This window comes from Ochotona princeps, chromosome 19 (assembly GCF_030435755.1).
Source record: "Ochotona princeps isolate mOchPri1 chromosome 19, mOchPri1.hap1, whole genome shotgun sequence".
NCBI lineage: Eukaryota > Metazoa > Chordata > Mammalia > Lagomorpha > Ochotonidae > Ochotona > Ochotona princeps.
Window position 1 is genome coordinate 7396032 of NC_080850.1, and position 24572 is coordinate 7420603.

A 24572-nucleotide genomic window follows, 5' to 3' on the forward strand; every position below is an offset into this window, starting at 1 on the left:
TACCCCACCACGGCAGCTTGTAGCAGCGCTGCACTCACATTGAAGGGTGCTGGGCTGCCATGGGGTCAGGTGCTCAAGAGATCTTTCTGTTCCTCTCCATCCCTGGACTATGTAGTGTTTTGTGACACTGCCACAGACAGACTGGCAGAATCAACATAACGATATTGAATGGAGGTTAACTGTAGCTTTAAAAAAATAGGCCATGTTTTACATCTCTAGGAACTGTTCCTTTCATTGCATTTCTCCCTCGTTACTCCATTCGCTAATTTAAGTCAGGCACCATCCTAGATGGTAAGAAAACATCAAGAAGAGCAAGCCAGGGTCATGAGGTTTTTAATCTAGTAGCAGAAGCAACAGAAACACAAACACATATGCATGGTGCACTCTCTAATAATAAGAAATAAGCCATATGATCAATCAATACCACAGCAAATTAACACAGCTCAGCCTTTATGCTGTACAACACTTCCATGATTTTTTGGACAATGTTTTTACAGATTTATTTATTTTACTTGAAAGTCAGAGTTACAGAGAGAGGGAGAGAAAAAGAGAGATCTTCCATTCCCTGGTTCACTCTCACAATGATCACCATAGATAGAGCTGGGCCAGACTGAAGCCAGGAGTCAGGAGTCTCCTCTGCATATCCCATGTGGGTGCAGGTGCCCAAGGATCCAGGCCATCCTTCACTGCCCTCCCAGTCCATCAGCAGGAAACTGGATCAGAGGTAGAGCAGCTGGGACATGACCAAGTGTCCTTATGGGATGCTGGACCTGCAGATGGAAGATTAGCCTACAAGCCACTGCACTGGCCACATACTTTGGCAATTTTAAAAACCTTTTCACAAGCACCATCTCAACACCTCATCTTGTAATTTTAGAGCACCCCATGTGATGAGGGCAACTATAATCTAGTTGGCATCAGATTTAGGATAGTAGAGGTCCCCAGTAAAGAAATGGAACAGCAAGTTGTTGCACATGTCATTTACAGAAACACAGAGTGACCCTTAGGTCTTCACTCTTAGACATTTGTGGTCCAGTAGGTGGGAAAACAGCAAACAAAGGAATCCCAATATCATTTCATTTAACCTTGAGATATGGTCAGGAAGACAAGTGCCAATGGTGAGGTTGATAAACGTGCTCACTCTGGGCTTACTTCCTTGAGGTAGGAGGGATGTGTTAGCCATGATACTAAGCTGACATTAAGGATGAGTAGGAGTTGGCTGAGTGAGAGTTCATGTAGTGAGGGAAGAACATTCTAAGTAGTAGAAATGGCTATGCCAAGGCCCAGAGGCTCGTAAGAAGCATGATACAATAGAGAAACTTAAAGAAGGCCAGAGTGGGTGTGAGGTTAGCGCAGACGTGCCCTGGCTCAGAGTCCATTCTGTGTGCAAGAACAAGGCCCTTAGCAGCATGGAACCTCAGGGGACAACAGGAGAAAAGCCCACAACAGCAGGAAGGTGGTCCTCACACCCTTGGAACTCATGCTTTGTGGCGCTTTGCCCACATTTCCCCGTCAGCCTGGCCTTGGAAGGTGTCTGTAACAATCAGACTATTGGGAGCTTCTGTCCAAGGCAAGTACAGGCTCCCTTCTGAAGTGCTGGATTTGGTATCAAAAGATGGTGACTGACTGCTCCCTGGGAGGGGAGAGATGAGGAAGTGGGAAGCGAAAGGCAGTGCAGAGCCTTTTGGAGGGGGATGAGAAGTACCCAGAACAGGATCCCCAGGAGCGCTGACAAACGCCTAGTCCCTAACCCTACACAAGCAGCTGCATGTGCTATGTGTGTGAGTGTGTGTGCATGTGTGTTGTGCTGAGTGTGTACATGTGTGTGCATATGTGTGACCATGAATCTGGAGGCATGTGTCTGTTTACTTGCTTATAATTTATCTAAAAACACTCCCTCCGGGTAATGGCTAATTATCAAGAGATCTGTTTTGGTGGACAGAATCTCTAATTCCTATGGGTGAGATGAAACTCACTCCTTGGCATGCGGAAAGTCAGACAAAGATGGAAGGGGTAGTGGCACAGGGTCAAGGGTTCCACACTGGGCCCTGACCTGGCTGAGGTTCATGCTGGTGCTTGGCAGAGGTCTGGGGAGGAGGATCAGAGCCCCTAGAGGCACAGTTGGGTGCAGCATCTATAGAGATCCTTGAGCATGGCTGACACTTACCCTGCTTTTGCGCTGCTACTTTCATTTTAATATTCTTGCATTTCCACAGACAGGCCCCCCTCCGGGAAAGTCTCTCAGCAGCCGCCTGTGCCCCCGCAGAGACCGATGGCTGCCCTGCCTCCCTTGCCAGTCAGCCGGAATCACTCGGTAAGACACCCCAACCCGCATTCCCTTCTGCTGCTTTGTGTTCGATCCAATGAATACCTCTGCCGGAAATGAAAACTTTAAGCATTTTCATCTAATTCTGATTTTGTGAAATGTCTTGATCTAGGCAGAAAAAAATACATATCCCAGTCCTGGGAAATCTTTTTTTGTGGCTGAAATGTGAGGGTCCTTCAAAGTGTTCATGGAAAGTGGAATCAAAAGATAACACACATTTTTCCATGAACTTTTCAAAGATTTCCTGTGATGCTTATTGTCCCTTATTGCCATAATGCTTAGTAGTATTTTCTTTGTACCATATACAATACAAACTACTTAGATAACAAAAGCCTCCTTGAGTATTCTTTGTCCTTTCCATTGTTTGAAATCAGTGAAAACCAAAATAGACCCAGAGAACTGTGCGAAGTTAATCACACTTACCCACTAGAATTGCTTTGAAAGCTGCCCTCTGTCCTATATAAGGACTCGTGCCACCTTCCAGCCAGAGCCTAAGATTTCAGGCACAAATGCTTTCAACTCCTATGGTTTGCACTGCAGTCAGCCCTCAGTGCTCTTAGAGTCAAGATCCGTGGGTGTCAACTAAATACAGTCAAAATGTTTATTTATTTGAGAGGCAGAGAAACAGAGACACAAAGATGGATGACAGAGAGATCCCATTGCTAATTCATTCCCCGTGTGTGAATAATGCCTAGAGCAGCAAGGCTAGAGCCAAGGGCTGAGAACTGATTCAGCTCTCCCACGTGAGGTGCAGGAAACCAATTATTTGAACCACTGCTGCTCCTCCCAGGATATGCAGTGGCAGGGAGCTGGATTCAGGAGCCAGAACTGGGAACCAGACCTAAGTATATGAGCCAAGGTGACATACAGGTATCTTAAACACTAGGCTAAACACCCACTCTTAATTGCATCTTTAATGAACAAGAACCAACTTTTCTTGTCATGATTTCCCAAACAATAGAGTAGGATGACTACCTACATAGCACTGCTCTTGCATTAGGAATTAGATGTCATTAGGAGATGATTGAGGGATCCTGGAGGATGCGTGGAAGTCCCATGCAAATACTACATCTTTTTAGGTAAGGAACTTGAACACCTGTGAAATTTACTGTCTGTGGAGGCCCTGAAAACTGGGAAAATGTGTTCCCTTTACAAGTGACCTGAGCATTTTTACTGCTATGGTAAATTCCAGCACATGGAGACAGAGTATTTTCTCAGAAGGTTTAAGTCCAGATCACACCACATCTGGGATCCCCGTCTATGAATAGGAGTCTCCCTCGTAGGTGTGCAGTACCATCGCACATGGGCTCAGAGGGCCAGACTTCTCCTCAATGCAGTTAGTCATTGAAGTCTCAAGACTTTCACCTCTGTCACTGGGATGCAACAGTCACTCAATCAGCAGCTACGCATGAGCTACGCTGGGACTACAGTGAGAATAAGAGGAACATTCAGTTAGCAATGGGTGAAGGAGACAGAAGAGTCAGGTGCATAGGTGTACAGATGAGATCACTTGGATAAATTATACAGGACAGGACAGGCAGAAGAGCAGGCAAATTCAAGTGATGGGGAACTGGTGCAGAATGAGCCTTTTGTGCAGACTGTGGGAGGAGTATTCTAGGTAGAGAGAAGCATAGGTACAGAGAGGCCAAAGGAGATATGAGTTTGAGATCTTTCAGGAACTGTAGGAAGACTCTTGTGTGAGGAGGGTTTCAGTGATCACGGAGAAAGGAGCCTCCAGAATGGCTACAGTGAAGAGTGGTCTAGTGCCAGCTCAGGCAGGGCTACGTAAGCCATGGGGAGTGTTCATTGGGTTCTGAACGTGATAGGTGCCAGGGGAATATTTAGCATGGGCATGCCAAGCTCAGTGTGCAGACAAATTCTTGCATGTTTGAGTGGAAGTTATCACAGAGGTTCAAGTGAGAAGTAAAGACGGATGTTTGTGGGCAAGACACAAAGATAAAGACAAGCAAACAAAGCTCGATCTACTCTGGGAGATGAAGCCGGCAGCTCTTGCTGAAGCTTGGGGAATGCTTGCTAACATTCAGAATTTTCCTTACCAGCCATTACCTCCACCCCAGCCCAATCCTGAGGAGCCTGCCAGAAGTCGAAACCACAAAACAGCAAAGCGTAAGTACGAGGGCCACTCTCTCCTGCCTGCCAGCTACCCCCCGTCCCAGCCAACAGCTTTCCTTTTTTCATTGACTTCAGTCTTTTTCCCTTCCAGTCCCTGCTCCTTCAATCGACAGAAGCACTAAACCCCCCCTGGACCGTTCGCTAGCTCCCTTCGACAGAGAGCCCTTCATGCTAGGTGAGTATGATTCACATTTGACACACAGTCACAATGTTCTGCATCTACAGAGCGTTGACTACATGCTTCTCATATCTGCTACCATATTTGACTCATAGGCACAAAACTCTGGAGGGGAGGCTGGAAAAACCACCCACAATGGATGGGGAAACTGAGGCACCAGGAGGGAAAGCCCAACTACCAAATCAAGGAGTGTGATCTCAATGTAATGCTGCTCACAGTCAGGACACTATGGAGGGAGGTGGTGCACAGCAAAGAAATAATAATCTAAGAAATGAGAAGTCCATGTGAACCCTTGGCTGCTGTCTTAGCTGCTGCTTAGTAATTTGCTGGTCATGAAGACGTTGCTTTTTCTCTAAAACTCTGTCTCTGCTTTTGAGGTGTAAGAAGAAAATGCTTTACAGAACGCTAACTTGCCCTTCAAATATCAGGGTTATTTTTTGTTGCATGTGTGGAGTTAACCAGACATGGGGTATTCTGCAATAATTTCCTTCCACAATTGACAAAGGGTATCTTAGGGCCACAACTACCCTAACATGGAGCTGTTCTCAACTCTTTTAAAATGCAGCTACTGTCAAGTACCTCCTCCAAATTATTTTGCTGCAGAACTTAATCCTTATATGAATTCCATACAAGGGGGTTTATTTGCAATGTGCTGACATGCACCAAATCTGGGATAAATACAACACAAAAACACACATAATTTCAGAATATCAGGGACCTCGGGTCTTTGAGCTTAGAAACCAAAGCAAATAGCCCATCCAACTGTCCCATGTTCATGGATCAAATACAGAGTTAGCAGCATCAATTAATGATTACAACTTCTGAGAGAGCAGCACACAATAGGTTTCTACACTATGTTAGTTTTCCACATACTTAAAGAGCCATCTGATCAGTATAGATTATTTACCATTATGTTGTTCAGATCCTATAGACTTCTACCTAAAGCCAAATGTACCAGGCTGTCTAAATTCCCATCAAATAACTGTGTTTTTCCATGGAGACAAAAGCTCTCACTATTGGCATTCACTGTGTCTCGTTTTAGCTTGTCTATGGCTTTTACAAGTAGTCTAATTATTTTTGGAGTTTCCCAGGCCACAAGAATGTTGGTTAACTTTTGGGTCCTTCCTGAGTAGATTAAGTAACTTTCCTGACTCTAAAGCACAAGTGCAGGATTCAAACCCACATCCTTCTATTTCTGATCAAGTACTTTTCCCCATCATGTCACACTGCAGACTTGGATCTGGGGAAGGAGTTATAAAGTTGAATAGACAAGGAGTTTGGAGTTCCAACCCCAGTTTTTCTTCGCTATAGTCTGAAGAAAGTATGTAACCTTCTGTGACCTCAATCTCCTCATCTATTGCCAAAATGACTTTCAGTTCTTGGATCTGAAGATGTTACTTGCTGCTTTTCGTCTCAGTTACACCACTGCTCTGCTGAGTCATGCAAAGCTGTGCTGGTTACCCTGGTTTATAACAGTGCACTGCAGCACAAATTAGGCGAACACAAAGAAAGGCTTGACTTCCAACTCTAACCCTGCTTGCTACCACAAGCCAAGGCTTCCAGGAAGGTGGAGTAGTTACCTCTTCCACCATCACCTCCTAACACAGAAGCTACACTTTTAAAAGATCATTTGTTCATTTTTTTTGAAAGACACCCTTTCCTGATGATGCTTGCTTACCTTTGTGTTACTTCTGTATCAGTGCTATTATGGAAAAATAAATCTCTTTATGCTTTCAACAAGAGATTTGGAAAACACCCAGAGACTCTATCTAAATTGATCCAATTTTTAAAAAGAAAAATCTACTCAAGCTGAAGGACAAGAAATCGGAGGTTTGTAGATGTGTTTATAAAGCAAAGGTTCTACCTCAAACCAAAATTGTGTAAATAATAGGAATCCTTTACGTCATCAAAGCTCTCTTCCATAAGCCACAGGGTTCTTAAAAAAAAATTTATATTTATTGGCAAGGCATATTTACAGAGTGGAGAGGCAGAGAGAAAGATCTTCTGTCTGCTGGCTTACTCCCCAAGTGGCCACGACAAGAGCTGAGCTGATCCAAAGCCAGAAGCCAGGAGTCTCCTCTGGGTCTCCCATGTGGGAGCAAGGTCCCAAGGCTTTGGGCTGTCTCCCACTGCTCCCCCAGGTTACAAGTAGTGGGTTGGATGGGAAGTAGAGCAGCCAGGACAGGATCCGGTGCCTAGATGGGATCCTAGAGTATGCAAGGTAAGGAGGCAGTCACTGAGCCACTGCCACACTGGGCCCTGCCACGGGATTCTTTAGAGTGGGACAGTGTGGTCTTGACAACTGTGGTAGGCCTGGCCTATACTTAGTCCTTAGGGAATAACTCACAGTGTAAACAATGCATCTCTATGTAGATGCTGTGATCCTTCGTGTTACGGTGCTAACAGGACCTGTGTACAAGTAGATGGGAGAGAAAGAGAGCTATCCAACAGCTCTCGGCACCCTCTCCACGCCCCTGACCTCTCATGCTGAGTGCAGCCCGGTGATCTTAACAGCACATCTATGCAGCTCAACTCTGTGATCCCATTATCCTGAGGAGGAAAGTGAGACTCCAAGCACATAACTGAACTGGAGCATTGTTCAAGGTTACCTACCTAGGATTTGCTCCCGGGCACTGGGGAATCCAGTTAGCTACACCGGTATCCTGTCAAAGGGCTGTGCCTGCCTCAGCAGGCTTCAGAGTACCAATTCAAAAGTTGTGAGCAACTTGGTAAGCCACAGTTCTCAGGTGCAGCTGGTCTTTCTTCGGGGAGCCTGACCATCATGGAGTCTCAAAGAAAAAAGGGGAAACAAACACCAAGAGAAGAAGAAACACAAAATGATCTGCAGCCCACAGCAGAGTTCCTGAAACTTTCTCCCCAGAGTTCGAAGGCTTGGGGAACCACTGTATCCAATGTCAAAGGCGCTTCCCAACTGGAGAAAGATGAACCCCTCCCTCCAGGACACATGGGTTTATTTCAGATGTTGAAACAGCATTCAGCTTTCAAAAGAACACTTTGACCAGTTTAAAAAAAAAGGCATAAAATATTAAGGATATGCTAATCCATTTTTACAAACAGCAGAATGTTGAAAAGAAGCTCAAAATCCACAGTCTTGCCAAATAGGCAAAGCTCTGTGACCTGTGGTGAGTCACTGTGGTTCTCTGGGCCTCTGTAGTCAGGTGCTCTGGCAGGAACCCTTCCAGCCCTGAAATCCCTGATTCTTCAATACCTAAACCTCATCCGCTCCGCTCCATAAGGGGCTCAGACCAGCAGTTTCCTCCCAAACTCTGCTTCAGCCTCATGTTTGTAAAGTCCCGAATTCCAGACCAATCTGCTCTCTATATTTTACAGGGAAGAAGTCAGGATTCACTGATAAGGTAAGCTTTATTCCTGGCTGTCTGTCTGGCTTTTATTTTACTTTGTTTTGTGTCCTGCCTCACTTAGGGATTTTGACACGCCTCTTGTTTTTTCCCTCCTCTCTTGCAGCCCACGGTTCCAGCGGGGAGGTAAGTGGCTCTGGGCCTCTTGGGAATTTGCTGCACAAGGCTGTCTGCAGTGGAGTTTGTGGCTCACACATCTTTTCTTTGAACTCTGCAGGCCTCTGGTGGAGCATTCATCCAAGACACAAAAGCCTCCTTTACCACCAACCACAGACAGACATGAAAGAAACAACCCCTTGCCAGGAAGGAAGCCCCCTGTGCCCAAGTAATTATCTTTTGTGACTTGAGTTTGTCCCTTGACAGAGCAGCTACCTGGTGTGAGCTCCAGGTAGGGAGCTGAGAATCAAGGGGGTGAGGGGGTGGCAGGAGGCTCAGTGGCTTATGGGATGCAAGGTGTTGGAGTCTCTTTGAAGGCAACTAGAGGCTAGCTGTGAAGTAAGTACAGAGATTCCTCACCAGGGCCTTGGATTGATTGCTGTTCTCAGAGACCTTGTCTTGAAGCAGTCAGTTTATGTGAATAGTACCTACCTTGTCACAGCAAAACCTTCATGGCACGTGGGAACTGTCTATACCATTGTTTTCTCCATACAGGGAGAGGGGAGGCAGTCATTGGGGGAGGTTTATGGATCAGCACCAATGTCTTCCTTTCCGCTCAACTACATTTTATCATTGTGCAATACTGCAGTTTACTCTAGTATTTGTAGCTTTGCTGTAAAGTTATTTTGGACCTGTTAACCAAATGCACAAGTATATCTTGTGGCCTGAGTCTACCCACATCTTTAGCTGATACCCAAGGTTGTATTTTAGCTCATCTGTGAAACCACAATTTACAACCATCACTCAGGCCTGGCTGTTGCAAGCTTCCTACCAGGTTCAGGGCTGAGGTGTGTTCTCCAATACTCAATAATTGAGCCTAGGAACTTTTTCATAAAGCTTGTACTTATTTATTTGAAAAAGTAAAATCATAGAAAGAAGGAGAGAGAGCCCTTCTATCCACTGGTTCATTCTCCAAAGCAATGCAGCAACCAGGTCTAGCTCAAGCCAAAGCCAGATTCCCAGAACCCTATCTGGGTCTCCCACATGGGCTTGGGGGACTAAGCACTAGGGACATCTTCTTCTGCTTTCCAAAGAACATTATTAGAAAGCTGAATTAAAAGTGGAGCAGCTGGGACTCGAACTGGTGCCCATATGGGATGCCAGCATCACAAGTGGTGGCCAACACAATGCACCACAACATCGTCCCTGGGTTTAATGACATTTGAAGTAAACATTTTAAGACACTAAATGAATGCAGCAAAAATTCATAATGATTTGAGTTTCAGCATTTTAGACAAACATACATGAGATGAGATGGTGGCAGGTAAAGCAGATGACAGATTGTCCCTCTCCCCTCCACTCCCTAACGAGAATATGCAATTCTTAGGCAGTGGCCACCAAACCCAGCTTGTTCCTCTGGGCCAGTTGCATTGAGTGGCTTCTGGAAAGTCCCAAACCAGTAACATGTCTCAGTCGCCTTCTCTTTACACCAAGGGCAAACCCCAAGAAGACTGTTTGAAAACATCAGCAGAGGAAAATAAAATCTAAAAGTGTTTTCATTTGCTTGGAGAAACATTGACTCGGTGAAATTTAATAGCTGCTAAAGACCTGGCCTGCTGACTCAACTTTTTGGATGTATTTATGTAACTGTTTGCTACAGTAGATACCCAGAATAAAGGCTGGCCTAGCTTGGCTTGTAATGAGAGCAGTACTGAGTCACCAAGCTCCTTTCAACTCCCTCCCTGTACCTTTCTGCTGGTGTTTGCTGCTTTCCTTCTTCCCACAACTCAGTGGGTCTGACTTCTGCTTATTGGATTAAGTGGAACTATATACTCTGAGACTGGCTCCTTGGAACCCATTTGCTCAGTTGTTTTTCTTTGCCCCAATTCATTTCAGGCATGGATGGGTACCAGAAAGAAGAGAGAATGTAAGTAGAAAATGTCGTTTTGTAAATGCTTGGCACAGGGAAAACTAATGCAGGCTCTATGGATATAAGGGCTGCATCCATCCTTGACCTTGGCTGAAGTCCAGCACTTGGAGCAAGGCTAGCACGCAGTGCACCTTTGATCACTGGTGCCTCCTTCTTCAGGGTCTTGCTCTGTCCCTTGAGCCCGTGATGCTGTATTGCTTAGTTACTTCCTATGAGAGCTCCCAGGGTAGCTGGATTCATTGCAAGCTGACGGTACAAGAGGTGCAGAAGAAGATAATATGAAGATGCAAGAGAGAGAGTCTGAACCTCACACCCAAGTTTCTAAGACCATTATTTCCCCTTTGGTGATTCCATGACCTGCAAAGGAGTAGAAATAGCCTTATCTGAATGCTTAATGTGTGAAAGATACCATGCTATCTACTCTACCAATCATGACTGTCCCTGTTTGATTGGTTTCTTAGTTTTGGCACTAAAAGCCCCCAAATTCCAAAACTCCCTCCCTGGTGGGCAAACCTAGCTTCCATACACTTTGCAGTTTAAGACACTAAGTGTCTTTATTGAGAGAAAACTGAGGCTCAGGAAGGGTAAGATACATGTTGCTTATTGCACAGCTGCTTTAAGCTTATTTATGTTCAAGGTCCTTTGAAGGCCATTAGAAACCTGCCTCTATTCATATTCCCTGACCACAGTGTGTGCAGTGTCTGTAGTTAGATGCCATGTTTATTGAAATGAAGTACTAAGATAGTGTGGAAACAGGCAGTCCAATGTTACACCTGCTAAACATCATGTCATGTAATAGTCTGTTGGGGGCTATGGGGAGGGAGTCATAGGGAAGGAGGAGTCACATGGTAACTTTGTAGAGGAGGTGAGATCTATGATGGCCATGGAACAAGGGAGAAGACACCCTATAAGTACAGGTGCATTCCATCCTCAGGAACATCTTCAGCAGGGGAAAGAATTACCTGCAGTTTGGCTGCAGAGACTTAGGAATGCAATGGAAGTAAGGTAGGACAGCCAGAGAAATGGCACATGCCTGAGATCCCAGACTCTACAAACACTGATTCTTGCCATGAGAGCCAGGTAGTCATGATTCCCAAACAAGAGGGGATGTGTTTGCCACAGTGCTGGACAGTGATTTCATTATGTTGTGTCCCTGGGCTCGAATGTAGTGATGAAGGCAGCCCTTGGCTGGGACTCCCAGCTAGTCCATTGGGATAGATGATTCTGGTGGAGGTCCTTCTTACCTTGTCTCAACAAATGCTATGGCCAGTGACAGCAAACTTTTATTACATATTCAACATAACCCAGGCGTATGTTAATTTAGTTTTCACAATAGTTCTTTGAGCAAGGTACTATTTTATCATCACTGATTTGGACTAACAAGTTTAATTTTTCTCCTTTGGCCTGCTGATCCACCACAAAATCTATCTTCTCTACCTAAGGAGAAGAGATGCCAGCCCTTGCCTTATGTGTTTCACAAGGTTGCTCTGAAGACAAAGTTGGTGAGGACTGTAGATGCGCCTTGTAAGCCACTCTGAATGAGCACAGTTGCACTGCTATGGAAAAACACATTCGTAACAAAGGAGGCTAAACATTGACACAGACAGATCTAGGACTGAATTCATTTCTTAACCCTTACTAAGTTCAGAATCCTGCCTATCCTGCCTGTGTTTCGTAGTTTTATTTGTAAAATGAGTATATTGAATTGCAAAAGATTGTGAAGGGAAGTGAACGAAATATTGCATATGATTATTTTGGGTCCACTGTAGACATATCAGTGTTGTTGTGTCACTGTGCTACCTTTTAGGAACTTCAGAACCCATTTCACACTAAGTATATGAGGAACCTCAGACTGGTATGTCCTTAGATGATCATTTGCATTAGGAAATCATAAACTGCTTAGGAGGTTCTGCCACTCTCAACAATAATTTATTACAGAGATGCATAACTACCAAAGAAAGAGTGACATGTATATGAAGTGTTTTTTATTTAGGAATTATGTTTTGATGATCGATTAATGTCTTTTTTTTCTTCCCTCCACCAGGATGAAAATGATGGTATGTTAAGAAAAACTTTTTCTACCATATATAACTGTTCTTTCATTTTTTTCTGCTTAGATATTCAGATGGAATCATTTGTTATGGGGACCCCCATAGGATCAATTAAGGCTATTAAATTTGTATTAAGAATGTTGATTGGTACACTATATTATAGCTATATAACATGGAATTATTTGGTTGGGTTACAGAGGAGAGCTACAAGTTTAAGAGTAACACCGCAGTTCACTCAATGGTGTAGAAAAACTAAATTAGCATGTGCAGGGGTTTGATAGAGAATGGCTAAAATGTATGCCCTCTTACACATGTAGAGAAAGATCAGTAAGTTCAGGTAAATGAGATTGCATAAAATATTGATTTTCATGAAACAAACAGTTTGTGAATAACTTCTGAAATTCATAAGGCTGCCAGTTGACAATTTTCTACCAGGTTAGCATTTTAAATTTGCAAACAAATAGAATAAATGTGTATCGCAGAGAATGCTATAGAAGACTGGCACTTGTAAAATACATTCTAAGATGGTAAATCATCTAGAAAATCATGGGGGTGGTGTTGACCCTACCACTTTCCAGTTCATCTGATTGTTTCAATTCTAGGGTCTGTCTTTACAGCATTTGTTTCTATTTCTTTAAAATATTTATTTATTTTTATTGCAAAGTCAGATATACAGAGAAGAGAGACAGAAATCTTCCATCCAATAATTCACTTCCCAAATGGCCGCAACGACTGGGGCTGAACCAATCTGAAGCCAGGAATCCAGAGTCTCTTCTGGGTCTCCCATGTGGTGAGGGTCCTGAGGCTTTGGGCTGTCCTCGACTGCTTTACCAGGCCACAAGTAAGGAGCTGGATGGGATTAAAACCAGCGCCCATGCAGGATCCCAGCGCATTCAAGGAGAGGACTTTAGCAGCTAGACTACCGTGCCAGGCCCACAACAGTTGTTTCTAACTGGGGGACAGTTCTGGAATGTTACTTAATGACATCTGGGTCCTGACATTCTCAATTTTTATCTACTCCCCACAGTACATCAAAGACCATTGCCTCAGCCAGTGCTACCTTCCATGAGCTCCAACACTTACCCTTCAAGATCTACCAAGCCAAGCCCCAAGAACCCTCTCCCATTACCCCACATGCCTGGAGCCTTCTCAGAAAGGTATATGGCTATGCCATTACGCTCTAACTGGACTTAATGTCTTAGTCTTCTTAATGTTGAAATAATGCCAGGTGGGTTGAAGGAGAAAGAAATGAGCCAGAGCATAGTAGGGTCTGAACTTGTTAGGTCTTATAAAACAAAACCAAGCTGAGCATTGAGAACTACACATTCATCCATTGCCCTCTCTCTTCTGAATCTTTAAGCTTCAGTGGGATGGATAAAGAGTTGAATTCAGATGGAATGGACTCTGTAGTGGAGAATAGGGGACTTTCTCCACTTGAGAACCCCAATTTGTTGAACTACATAGAGATACTCTCACATCTTGAATGGGGAAGGTGAGAGAACACACTTTGCACTAAGTAAATGCTAAGAATTTATTGCACAGCATGTATTCCTAGCAGGTACTTTTCAAAAAGAAGTAACAACAACATTTCTCAGTGGTCATGATAAGGCCATTTAGAAGTAAAGGCACAAGCAGAAGAAAGACATGAGATACCCCTTGAAAGAAACCAACAGAGCTGCCCCATGGTGTCCTGCAAAGCATCCAGTCCCTTGGACTCACCCTGTCCTTCAGTATTCCCAGAGAGAAACCAATGTCTTTATATCCTAGATATCATGGACAACCCAACGATCAGCAAGACCCATCTGCTCTTGCTAAATATCTGGGAGGATTTTTCAAACTTTTTCATCTTATCTGGGTGCCGTTGCCCTGATTCTCTCTGCTGTTTCCTTCTCTTTCTTGCAGATGGTTGCTGTGTCTGCCACTTTCTCACACAGCTTTGTCTTACATGGGGCCCCAACACTCATCCCTCATTCTTGAAAAATGCCATCCGCATGGGAGTGCTGCTCAGAGCACTCTTCCTTAAGGTTTGTGCTGATGGGTGAGACACTCCTGCTCAGCATAGAAGGAGCAGACAGCATGTTCAGGGATCGCTCAGTCCCTGTAAATGTGCTCTCCCATGGATGCAGTACCATCCGGCCCTCTCTTACCTTCTTGCCCACCCATCCTTTCCTGGAAGGCCCTGTAGGTTCAATGTACATGAATAACAGATCCATTAATGTGTTTCCCTACCAAAAGAGAAGTCCCCTATACAGGACTTCTGCCATTCTTCAAATTCCAGGACCTCAAACTGCAGGCAGCTTTTGAGAGTCACTTCTAAATGGCCTTGGCATGGTTTGATTTTTGTTGCAGTTACTTTGTCTTTGCTCAATATAGAGTGCTCAGCTTGAGGCTGGTGCAACAGGAGACAGCAGGAAAATAGATCCAATGGGTTCCTTACCCTTCTCCAGCAGCTAAGGTTTAAGAGTGAGGAGGTGGGAGGTAATAATAAGGCAGGCTTCCCTCACCCAGCTCTCCAGCCTGGTCCCAGCACCCAAGCTCCACTTGCAATGCCTTGTGTTTCTCTCTCCACAGTAACAGCAGCTTCCCACAGAGTGCCTCTCTGCCGCCATACTACTCTCAAGGTTTGAACTGCAAGTACTCAGGGTTCTGGCCACTCACTCCAGCCAACATGTCTTTTGTGATGGGATTCCCAACATGCCCCAGTGCCTTTGGACAAATGTTCTGTTGTTTCCTGAAAGCATTTGACTTCCTCTTTCAATATTTTTTAAAGACATAAAAAATGGTTTATTTAATGATTACCCAATTATATCCAATTTTTTACAATGACATAATGGGAAATATGGTTGTAATTGGCCTCCAGCATATTGGATTATTTTCTTATCCTATCTATCTATTTAAACCTTATTTATTTTTGTTTTCTATTATACTGTTTTGTAAATATAGGCTCCCCCAATCTCCCTTTTTCCCCAGTCCCCCTTCTCCCTGTCTCCCATTTTACACTATACAGTAGTATAGATCTTTAGTTGCAGTCATAATTCCAACATTGGGCTATTTACATGTGTCCTGACATTATAGGTGTAGGTAATGGCAGAGAATCTAATATCTTGTTGCCAAGATATATATATTTTTTTCTTTTTAAAGATTTACTTGCTTATTTTTAAATTTTAATTTTTTTTACATGGAAGACATATAGTTAAATATAGCTGTCAAGTTTCATTGGGAGATCGATGGAAGATAATAGAAACTCCAGAAGCAAAGTCATTCAATATTAAATTCTGTGCCTGCACTGTACCAAGGGTTGTTGAAATAATGGAATACAAGTCCAGCGCAGTAGCCTAGTGGCTAAAGTCCTCACCTTGCATGTGCCAGGATCCCATATGGGAACCGGTTCTAATCCCAGCCACCCCACTTCACATCTAGCTCCCTGCTTGTGGCCTGGGAAAGCAGTCAAGGATGACCCAAAGCCTCAGAACCCTGCACCTGTGTGGGAGACTTGAAAGAGGCTCTGGGCTCCTAGCTTCGGGTCAGCTCAGCTCTGGCCATTGCAGCCACTTGAGGAGTAAATCAACGATGGAAGATCTTCCTCTCTCTCTCTCCTCTGTATATCTGTTTTTCCAATAAAAACAATTTAAACAGTACTAATAATTAAAGAAATTATGGAATACTACCTAAAATATCCCAACACACAAACACACACACACACACACATTCACCAGGAAACTATGCTTATTCGTTCTTGGCTTTTCTGTAGCTTTAGGTTTGTATTATAAGCCTGTCCGTGAGTCTGTGAGACATGATTGAGAAGCATGTCTAGAATAGAGACTAAGAGAGCCCCTATTCATGACTCTATTCTTGCCCCTATTCTTGCTCGTCAAGGTTGAGGCCTTGGAGCCTCCCTGTTAGTAATACTGCCTGTGACCTCGTATAAATGTGTGTACAGATTACCTGAGAACTGTATGAGAACAAAGCTTTCCATTCAGCAATTCTAGAGGGAGATCATATGTGCTTTTCTAACAAGTTCCTATGACGTTGCTTGTGCACTTTGAGAACAGCAAAGGCACTAGATTGTGTTTTGTTTTTAAATGCTTATCGAACAATTGTAAAAAAAAAAGTTAATCAAATCTAGCAAACTTTTAACATGCTAGCAAACTAGCTTATTTTTGTCTGATTTTCTAATGATATTTTCAAGAAAAGGTTCAGATAGAGATTTTAATGCAAAATTTCCCCAAATTTAAAATACTGATTTGAATTTTTTTACGAGGCTGTAAAAGAGAAACAAAACCCTTCTTTGGAAGTCATAGTCATGTGAAGAAACACCTGTGTGTGTGGGTGTGTGCATGCTGGGGTGGGGGGAAGTTAAATTATTTATTTATTTGAGAGACAGTAACAGAGTAAAAGAGAGAAGAGTTCATTTTGAAATGCCTGCAACAACCAGAGCTGAATCGGGGGCTGAAGCCAGGAACAGGGAATTCAATCCAAGCCTCCCATGTTGAATGGCAGATACTCAATGACTTGCACCAACTCTGCCACTCCTAGGCTTTGTATCAGCAGACAACTGGAGTCGGGAGCCAGAGGTGGGACTCAAACCCAGGGTCTCTGATGTGGGACAGGAGCATTTTAACTGCTAAGCTAAATGCCTACGCCCCAATTTACTGTGTTTTCCATACAACTGTCTACTGGGTATCTGTTTTGGAACAGAAAGCTGTTTTAAAATGTGTGTTGCAAACGGAGTAGTACATTAGTAAAGTGCTACTCGAGGATAAACATTTTTTCCTGAGCCTATCTAGTGTATTGATTGGATACTTCATTCTCTAGGTGGTGAGGTCACATTGCTGACACCAACCTCTATTGTTTTTGTAAGCACCTGAGGTCGTAGTGTCTGTATCGATCACATGGTTTCCACAGTTCTCCTCAGTTTTCCACAATCCTCACACTTCTCTGTGTTTCCAAAAACTCATATTTACCCAGTAGCCATCTACGTTCTAGACCCTTTAGGAATATTTCCCAAATATTTCCCAAAATAAGTTCCATAGATCCCTGACTTTATGATGTAGTATTGGGAATTATTCATAGAAATAGTTGGGTTCCTTTGTTTTTGTTTATTTGTTTTGTTTTATTTTGTTTTGCGGGGGTGGGCAGAGGGTGTTAATACTACCTGAAGAAAAATTGGTCTTTTATCCACGAGTCTGTGGGAACGGCTGGTCCTCAGTCTCTTCCAGTGGCTGTTCCAGTATTAAGCAGGCAAAACGTGGGTTGTTCATTGTCCACACCCTGTCACAGCTCCCCTGAGGACCTAACTATTGAGCGTATTGAGTTTGTGCTTATCTGCTATAGATCACAGCGTGCACTGCAAGCCTTGGTTCCCTGCCTCTCCACGGTTGCTAGATTTCATTCACCCAATGAGCAGTGTAACCATGGAAAGCTGTCAGACTACAGAGAGTGGATGGGGGAGGTCTGTTTGCGTACTGGGAACCTGTAGGAAGAAGGAACTGGAAGCTCAGGGCTTGCCTTATCTGAATATTTAAAAATAATCTTGACCTTCATAATCCTGGTCGGGAGTTCTGTGCCCTTCCCAGGTGACCTCCCAGCAAAGCAGCCACGCAGATGTGGTAAGGTTCAAACTTGGTCCTGGTGCAGACTCACCTGGGGTGCTTATAAACATGTAGGTTCCTGGGCTCTAGGTGGGTCATCATCCATGAGGGATTTTTTTTTAAATTAGGCACAGTAATATTTAGGGTCACAGGTTTAAGTTATAGCCATATCACTATCATACATAATCAACTCAGGCTCTTGAGCCCGTTTCCTCCTACATTAAATTATTACCCACCTTGCAATTCTCTGAAAATAAAGTTAATGTACGAACCATATTCTGCTCAAGGCCTGGACAGAGCAATACTGAATAAACACCTGCTGGGTGAACAAAAAAAAATGATGGATGAATAACGAAGGAAATGTCCAGCTAATAGAATTTTCCAGTTTGCAACAGCTGTTCTGAACAACCTTGGCAGCTGCAGCCAGCACAATCAATACTTTCTGGAGAGGAGGAGATGTATTCTCATGAAGTTTCAGGGAACTGAAAACAAGAAAGCAGAATTTTAGGGAAGCTAAGATGTGGATCTTGGGTCATGTATCAGTGCCCAACCACAACTTCCTGGTTGATCAGAAGACTGGAGGTGTCTTCTGTGCAGTGCACAGTTCTACCTCTTAGGAAATCCAGTAAGAGGAGCAAGTGTGGCAGGCGATTTGCATAATGGTTAAGATGCCTCATCCTATATCGCAGTGCCTGGAACCAAGTCTCAGCTCTGCCTCTGTCTGCCGATGAGCACCCTGTGAAAGTCACAGGTGTCACTCAAGTACTTGTGTCCCTACCGTCCACACTGGAGACTTGGATTAACTTCTCAGCTTCTGGTTTCAGCTTGACCCAGCCCCAGCTGTTGTGGGTTTCTGTGGAATGTGCTTAGAAGCTTCAATCTCTCCTTCACTCTCTTTTTCAAATACATTAAATTAAAATAATAATAATAACAGCAGACAGAGAGTTTTAGTTCTAAAATCTAGCAGTATTCTCAATTTATCTTGTCTTGGGTATCTTACATTTCCTTTATGAAAAAAAACAAAAATGTTAATTTTATTATTATTTTTTTTTACTGCCCTGTCACTGCAGTAGCCATTGGGAATCCATTGTGGGTGTTTGGATTTGCCAAATTTCTGTAAAGGATCTCTCTCTCACTCTTTCTTTCTCTTTTCCTTGTTTTTGATTTTTTGTTTTCTTAAAGAAGACAACTAGAATCTTTTTTAGTAGTTCTTTTTTCAGATTTATTTTTAATTCTACCTGAAATTTACAGAGAGAGGAGAGAGAGTTCTTTCATCCACTGGTTCACTTTACAAATGGCCACAACTGCTGGGAGCTTTTCCAGGTCTCCATTGTGGGTTAAGGGGCCCAAGGATTTGGGCTATTCTCCACTGCTTTCCCAGGCTATAGGCAGGAAGCTGGATTGAAAGTGGAGCAACCGGGACATGAACCAGTGACCATACGGACTACTGGAACTGCAAGTGGAGGATTAGCATGCCCGACCACATTGGCCCCAAGATTTGTCTCTTAAACATTTATTTTGAAGTTCATGTGAAACGTCAATGACTTTTTCATCCACAGACCAGTCATTTTATATCATGTTTCAAACCCATTTAGGAAATTACTCTATGTGAGGTTTCTATCTCAAAATTTTACTGGCATGGTTACAGAACAGAGCCCCAACAACCTTGTGGTTTTGCATAGGTGAACATTATTTTTGAAACACCGTTTTCTTGAAATGTAAATTATTAGAACAGTTGCAAGTGTGTGTGTGTGTGTGTGTGTGTGTGTGTGTGTGTGTGCATGTGTGCACAGGCAATACCAGCAGGTAAATGATACGTTACAGTAAATTGACTTTCAAAATGTGTATTTTGAAGGCTCCAGCAACCGTTCACCCCTCAGAGCCGAAGGCAGGAACTTGCCCGTCCCGGTCCCCAGCAAGCCCCAGCCACCATTCCCCAGGGAAGAAGAGGTAAAGCAGCATACATTTTAACTTTATTATTATTTTTTTTTTCTGGAGCAAATGGACCACCAGAAACTCACTTTGAGTCCTCTACTGTGTTTTTATCATATGTTAAATGTGATGTTCTCTGTTTGAAAATAAATATATAAGGGGAGAATCCAGAAGAAAAATGTGTTCCTTTTCCTGGATATTCTAGCATACTCTTCCAGGGACAATTGTGTGTTATGCATTAAATATGAAAAAAAATCTATTTTTCATCTGTTTCCTTAGGCCTTGAAAAAGTTACTTATGTAATCATTAACACAGCATTTTTTTCATTAAATAGGTTATTACTATACATTAAACTGAAGAAATAATTGTTTCTGTCTTTCCTGATCAAAGGCTCCTTTATAAAAGGAACATTTGTCACAGCCTTCTTTGTAACTGGTATCATGATTAAAATAATTCACACATACACACTCTAGCCCCACCTGTTCACACACAAAAATTTAGTTCTACCTGTATGATTCTGTATTAAAATTAGGAAAACAAACATTTTAGACCTTATGTAATTGAGATACCAATTTATGGAAATTATTACTTAGAAGCGTTTCTTTTCCCTAAAATATGTAACCGTGAAATTTATTTTTTTAATTCACATTTTCAGAATTCATTAAATGAAGAGTGGTATGTTTCTTATATTACCCGACCAGAGGCAGAAGCTGCTCTCAGAAAGATAAACCAGGTATTGTGGTGGAGTTTATTTTTAAGTTGATGTAAATATTAACGGAAGAAGAAAAAGGGAACTGACTTACATGGAATGCCAGTTATGGTCTAGAAATTGTACTGTTCCTACAAGACCCATTCATTAGTGCCTGCTTCACACTTACTGGCATTTGTCACAGGAGTCCTAGGACTGAAAACCATTAGGCTGGCAGGGGAAAAAAACTCAGATAAGATAATCATTTGGTTGGTAGACTCTTGAGAGATTTGTTAACAAAAAGTGTCTGCCTTATCATAGGCATCATATTGTATCAAAAGGCTACTCTCCCTCCCTCATACCACCAATCTTACCAATTCTACCTTCTTCTTTATGTGGCATTGCCAACTCTCGAGTTAAGAGGACTCACAATGGGAGAGACAGCAGAGACTTTTTGCCCTTTCAACCAGAATTTTCTGGCCAGCATTTTAATATTCTAAGATCTTAAACAGATTCCCTGTGGTCCAGTGCTGAGCCTTACACTTAAATCTATCAGATGGGAAAAGCAAACATCCTTCATTTTTCACATCTAAATTCTACAACAGGAGTGGTGTTTGGCCTGGCAGTTAGATGCCCACAACCCACACTGGATGAAGTAGCCAAGTTTGATTCTTGACTGTAACCACTGATCACAGTCTCCTGCTAATGCAGACCCTGGGAAGCAGTGATGATGGCTCAGGTGAATGGGCTGTAACCATCACGTGGAAGACCTGGATTGAGTTCCCTGCTCCTGGCTTTGGCCTGGCACTAGCCATTCTTGACATAGGGGAAGGAACCAGGGGATGGGAGTTTCTCTATTTAATAAATGATTTCTCTAAAAAAGTTAATTTTAGAGCAGTGTTTCTCAACCTTAGATGCACATTTAAATCACCTGAGCTTTAAAAAAAAATCCTGAGTCCGAGGTCTCAAGTGAAAAGATCTTGTTTTAATGAGTTGAGGGTACAGTGTGTGGGTTCTGCAAGTCTTCCAAACACCCCAGACAATTCGAAATCCACACTGCAGAATGAGGCTGTGAGTCACTGGTCCAGAGATAGGCTTGTTGGACAGAGATGTTCCAACTGGCTCAATTAACACAGAATAAAAAAAAGACAAATGTTGTGGATTGATGACTATTTAAAGTTATCATGATTCAGTTCACAGAGGAGGAAGTGGTTTAAATGAGTCCCTAGTGACTGTTTTCATATTAGGTCTTTATGGTATTAACATCAGTTAGTAATCATTTATAGAATGAAAATTTAAAGCACAAGGAAATCACAACTCTACTAAATATCAGGAAAAAGAGTAGGAACAATGCAGATGGCCCATGTTCATTTTTGCTCAGGTATGAGAGGCAAACGCAAGAATTAAAAACAGAAGAATTTCATAGGAATTTGAGTGTTTTCTGACTTCAATTGTAGAAAAAAAGAGCTAACTCACAGGTGAAGAAAGATCTGTCTTGTGTTATCCAATAAAATTCTATTTCTCTTGGCCCTTTATCTAGCTAATAACCTGTTTTTTGTTTTATTACTGGGGCAGGGAGTGGGAGAAGGTTAGGGAGCGACTTCGAAGAGGCTGAGCTGGAAATTCCTCTGAGAAAAATCTGGCTGCCTCTTTCTTGATAACTAAAAACATCCATGCCACACAGTGGCTGTTTGGGGAACCGAGTGTTAGCTGACTCATCAACCGACAGTTTTTGCAGTTCCCTAGAGGTTTGACAGACAAGAAGAGTATTGACTTGTACTGCTCCTATAATAACAAGAATTTACCCTTTTAGGATGGCACTTTTCTGGTTAGAGACAGCTCTAAAAAAACAATCACCAACCCATATGTCCTCATGGTGTTGTACAAAGACAAAGTTTACAACATTCAGATCCGTTATCAGGAGGAAAGTCAAGTGTACTTGCTGGGAACTGGACTCCGAGGGAAAGAGGTAAGGACTTCAAATTTGAAAATGTCCCCAGTGTCAGGTTTTAGGTTCCTCTGCACACTCATGGGATGCCTTGCTGCTACCTTTTTTGGAATCCAGCATGTAGAGCAGTTTTAGAGACAGATTATATTAGGAAAGCCCTTTTTTTTTTTTAGCTGGAAAGGAAAGAAAACAAAACCTGAATAGTCGTTAATTCTTCCGTAGAAGTCTTTCTCAGAAAAATCCAGGTTATCATTTAATTTTTAAACACCTCTAGATAATATCAATGGAAGTCTTTTCTGTTATTCACTTCAGTAACATTGTTTTGATGTACAGCACAGACTGTGAGGCTGAATATCAATTACAGCCATCTGGGAAAGGGGACACATCAGGATAATCGTATAGTGATTATTTAGATGCTTGGGCCATGTCTTACTAAGCATGAAGGTTTGGCTCTGTGAAGGTAGTTAACTGGCCAAAAAATTTTCTCTCTGGCCAGCATTTTTTTCAGTAGCAATAAGAACTAAGTGAAAGAAACCCTCAGGAGTAAACTTTCACAAAGAAAATAAGCAACTAAGCCCAGGGTTGCAAGCATACTTTTTAAATTCAAAGTTCGGGAAGAACCAGCTTCATCAAACATTCCCACAAGGAGAAGCAACCTATTCGATGATTTCTGCATTCATCAGCTGAAATCACCCTATCCGTGCTAGCCAGACTGAAGAAAACACCCTCATCCTTCTAAATACGGGGTCCAGTCACTGCCATGTCCTAATCGGGAATGCACATTTTCTTCCAGATTAATGCAGCCTCTAGACTTCAACTTTAATTGCCATGAACCATGTGTGACTTCCTAATTCCTTAAGGCTGCTATTGCTGCCACTGATTAGGGGGGAAGTTGGCAGTCAGAAACCCAAACTGAAAACAAATAGAAGAATCCTACGGCAAGGACATCAACATTAGCGTGTTCAGGATAAATGACCTATGCAAAGCTAAAATTATACATACATTTGTCTTTTATTCACAATTGTTTGCTTACTGGTGAGGGATATTTTTCATTATTCTATAGAAGAAATCACTCAATTATTTCTCAGTTTTGACCTTTTTTCCCACAATCCCCTAACTGGAAGAGATGGGATACATTATGCAGATCAACTGAGGTTAGAATTCATGCTGTGCATTCCACTGCTGACTTCTCTCCTTGTTTTGACTTTTGCAGGACTTTTTGTCTGTGTCAGATATTATCGACTATTTCAAGAAAATGCCGCTTCTGCTCATTGATGGGAAAAATCGAGGTTCCAGATACCAGTGCACATTAACATACGCTGCAGGTTATCCATAGCAAGTTAACCAAGCAAATGGACCTTCCTCCTACCAACCCAGGGAAATGCACTGACCTTGGTGAATGGACACTTAGAATGGACTCACGCTCTCAACAGGAACACAGGATTTTGCCCATTACTTAAAAAAATAAGTTGGAAACAAAGACTGTTAAATAGCTCATAATTTATTTATTCTTCATTGTAAAGTTGATGAGTAATCATGTTCACGCTTGTGACCTAGTAGTCTGTTGTAATAATTCATTTAAAAATTTCTGACTAGTCATCTCAAAAGTACATTTGTTTACACCATTAGAGAAATAATTTGGGGCAAGTTTAAACATGCTGAAACATATAGTTTTAGTAATCTGTAAAACTGATTGAATAGCCAAACGTTCAGAAGCAATCATCAGTTTTATATATGTAATCTAAAAATTGCCAAAATTTCTTTTCTCAGCGGTAATAACTTAAGAATCTTCCAAAAGATTTTATTGTTTTCTTAATTTTTTTGGCTGGGTGGAGGGTTATGCTTTTTATATAAAAAGATAAAGCCATTGTTAGGACAACTTCCTGAGATTAAAGTGGTCTTTTGCTTTTCTTTTGGATTCCTAAAGCAACTTGTGTAATCCATACTATTATGTTTTTGTATGAAAGCAGATGTAAACTAAAAATGCCAACAGAAAACATTTTGAGTGTAAGGATGAGGCACCAGCATCATATACACATGGGTGTGAGTTGACACTTCATAATCTCCCCATAGCTGTATCCATACTGCAGTCCCTCCCAGCTGTCCAGTGACAGTGAAAGCTTCACAGGAAAATGAAGAGGTAAGTGCCTACACCGAAAAGTGGTTAGATTTCCCCATTAGAGGAGTCTTCAATAAGTGCAAGGAAGAGATGTAATACAAAAAAATGTAGGCATGAGCTTCAAATAATTTATGCTAAACATCTCTTTAAATTTTTTGTCTTATTTAAAAGGCAGACTTATAGAGAGAAGGGAGAGAGGG

General features: G+C 42.4%; 1 protein-coding gene across 2 annotated transcripts in view; it reads left to right on the forward strand.

The window, feature by feature from the left end:
* The window catches only part of LCP2 (lymphocyte cytosolic protein 2), a 46887-nt gene extending 22723 nt beyond the window's left edge, over positions 1 to 24164 (forward strand). Inside the window, exons 8-20 of one of the 2 annotated variants that reach the window (XM_058677755.1) lie at positions 2217 to 2314; positions 4387 to 4453; positions 4551 to 4634; positions 7989 to 8014; positions 8124 to 8143; positions 8235 to 8342; positions 10010 to 10053; positions 13122 to 13251; positions 14666 to 14724; positions 19541 to 19635; positions 20273 to 20350; positions 22119 to 22274; positions 23467 to 24164. In XM_058677755.1, the coding sequence (XP_058533738.1) occupies positions 2217 to 2314; positions 4387 to 4453; positions 4551 to 4634; positions 7989 to 8014; positions 8124 to 8143; positions 8235 to 8342; positions 10010 to 10053; positions 13122 to 13251; positions 14666 to 14724; positions 19541 to 19635; positions 20273 to 20350; positions 22119 to 22274; positions 23467 to 23589 (1088 nt within the window). In that variant the 3' untranslated portion in view covers positions 23590 to 24164. The remainder of the gene's footprint in view (positions 1 to 2216; positions 2315 to 4386; positions 4454 to 4550; positions 4635 to 7988; positions 8015 to 8123; positions 8144 to 8234; positions 8343 to 10009; positions 10054 to 13121; positions 13252 to 14665; positions 14725 to 19540; positions 19636 to 20272; positions 20351 to 22118; positions 22275 to 23466) is intronic. The other variant, XM_058677756.1, reaches the window with a different exon arrangement.
* Positions 24165 to 24572: the final 408 nt, after the last annotated feature.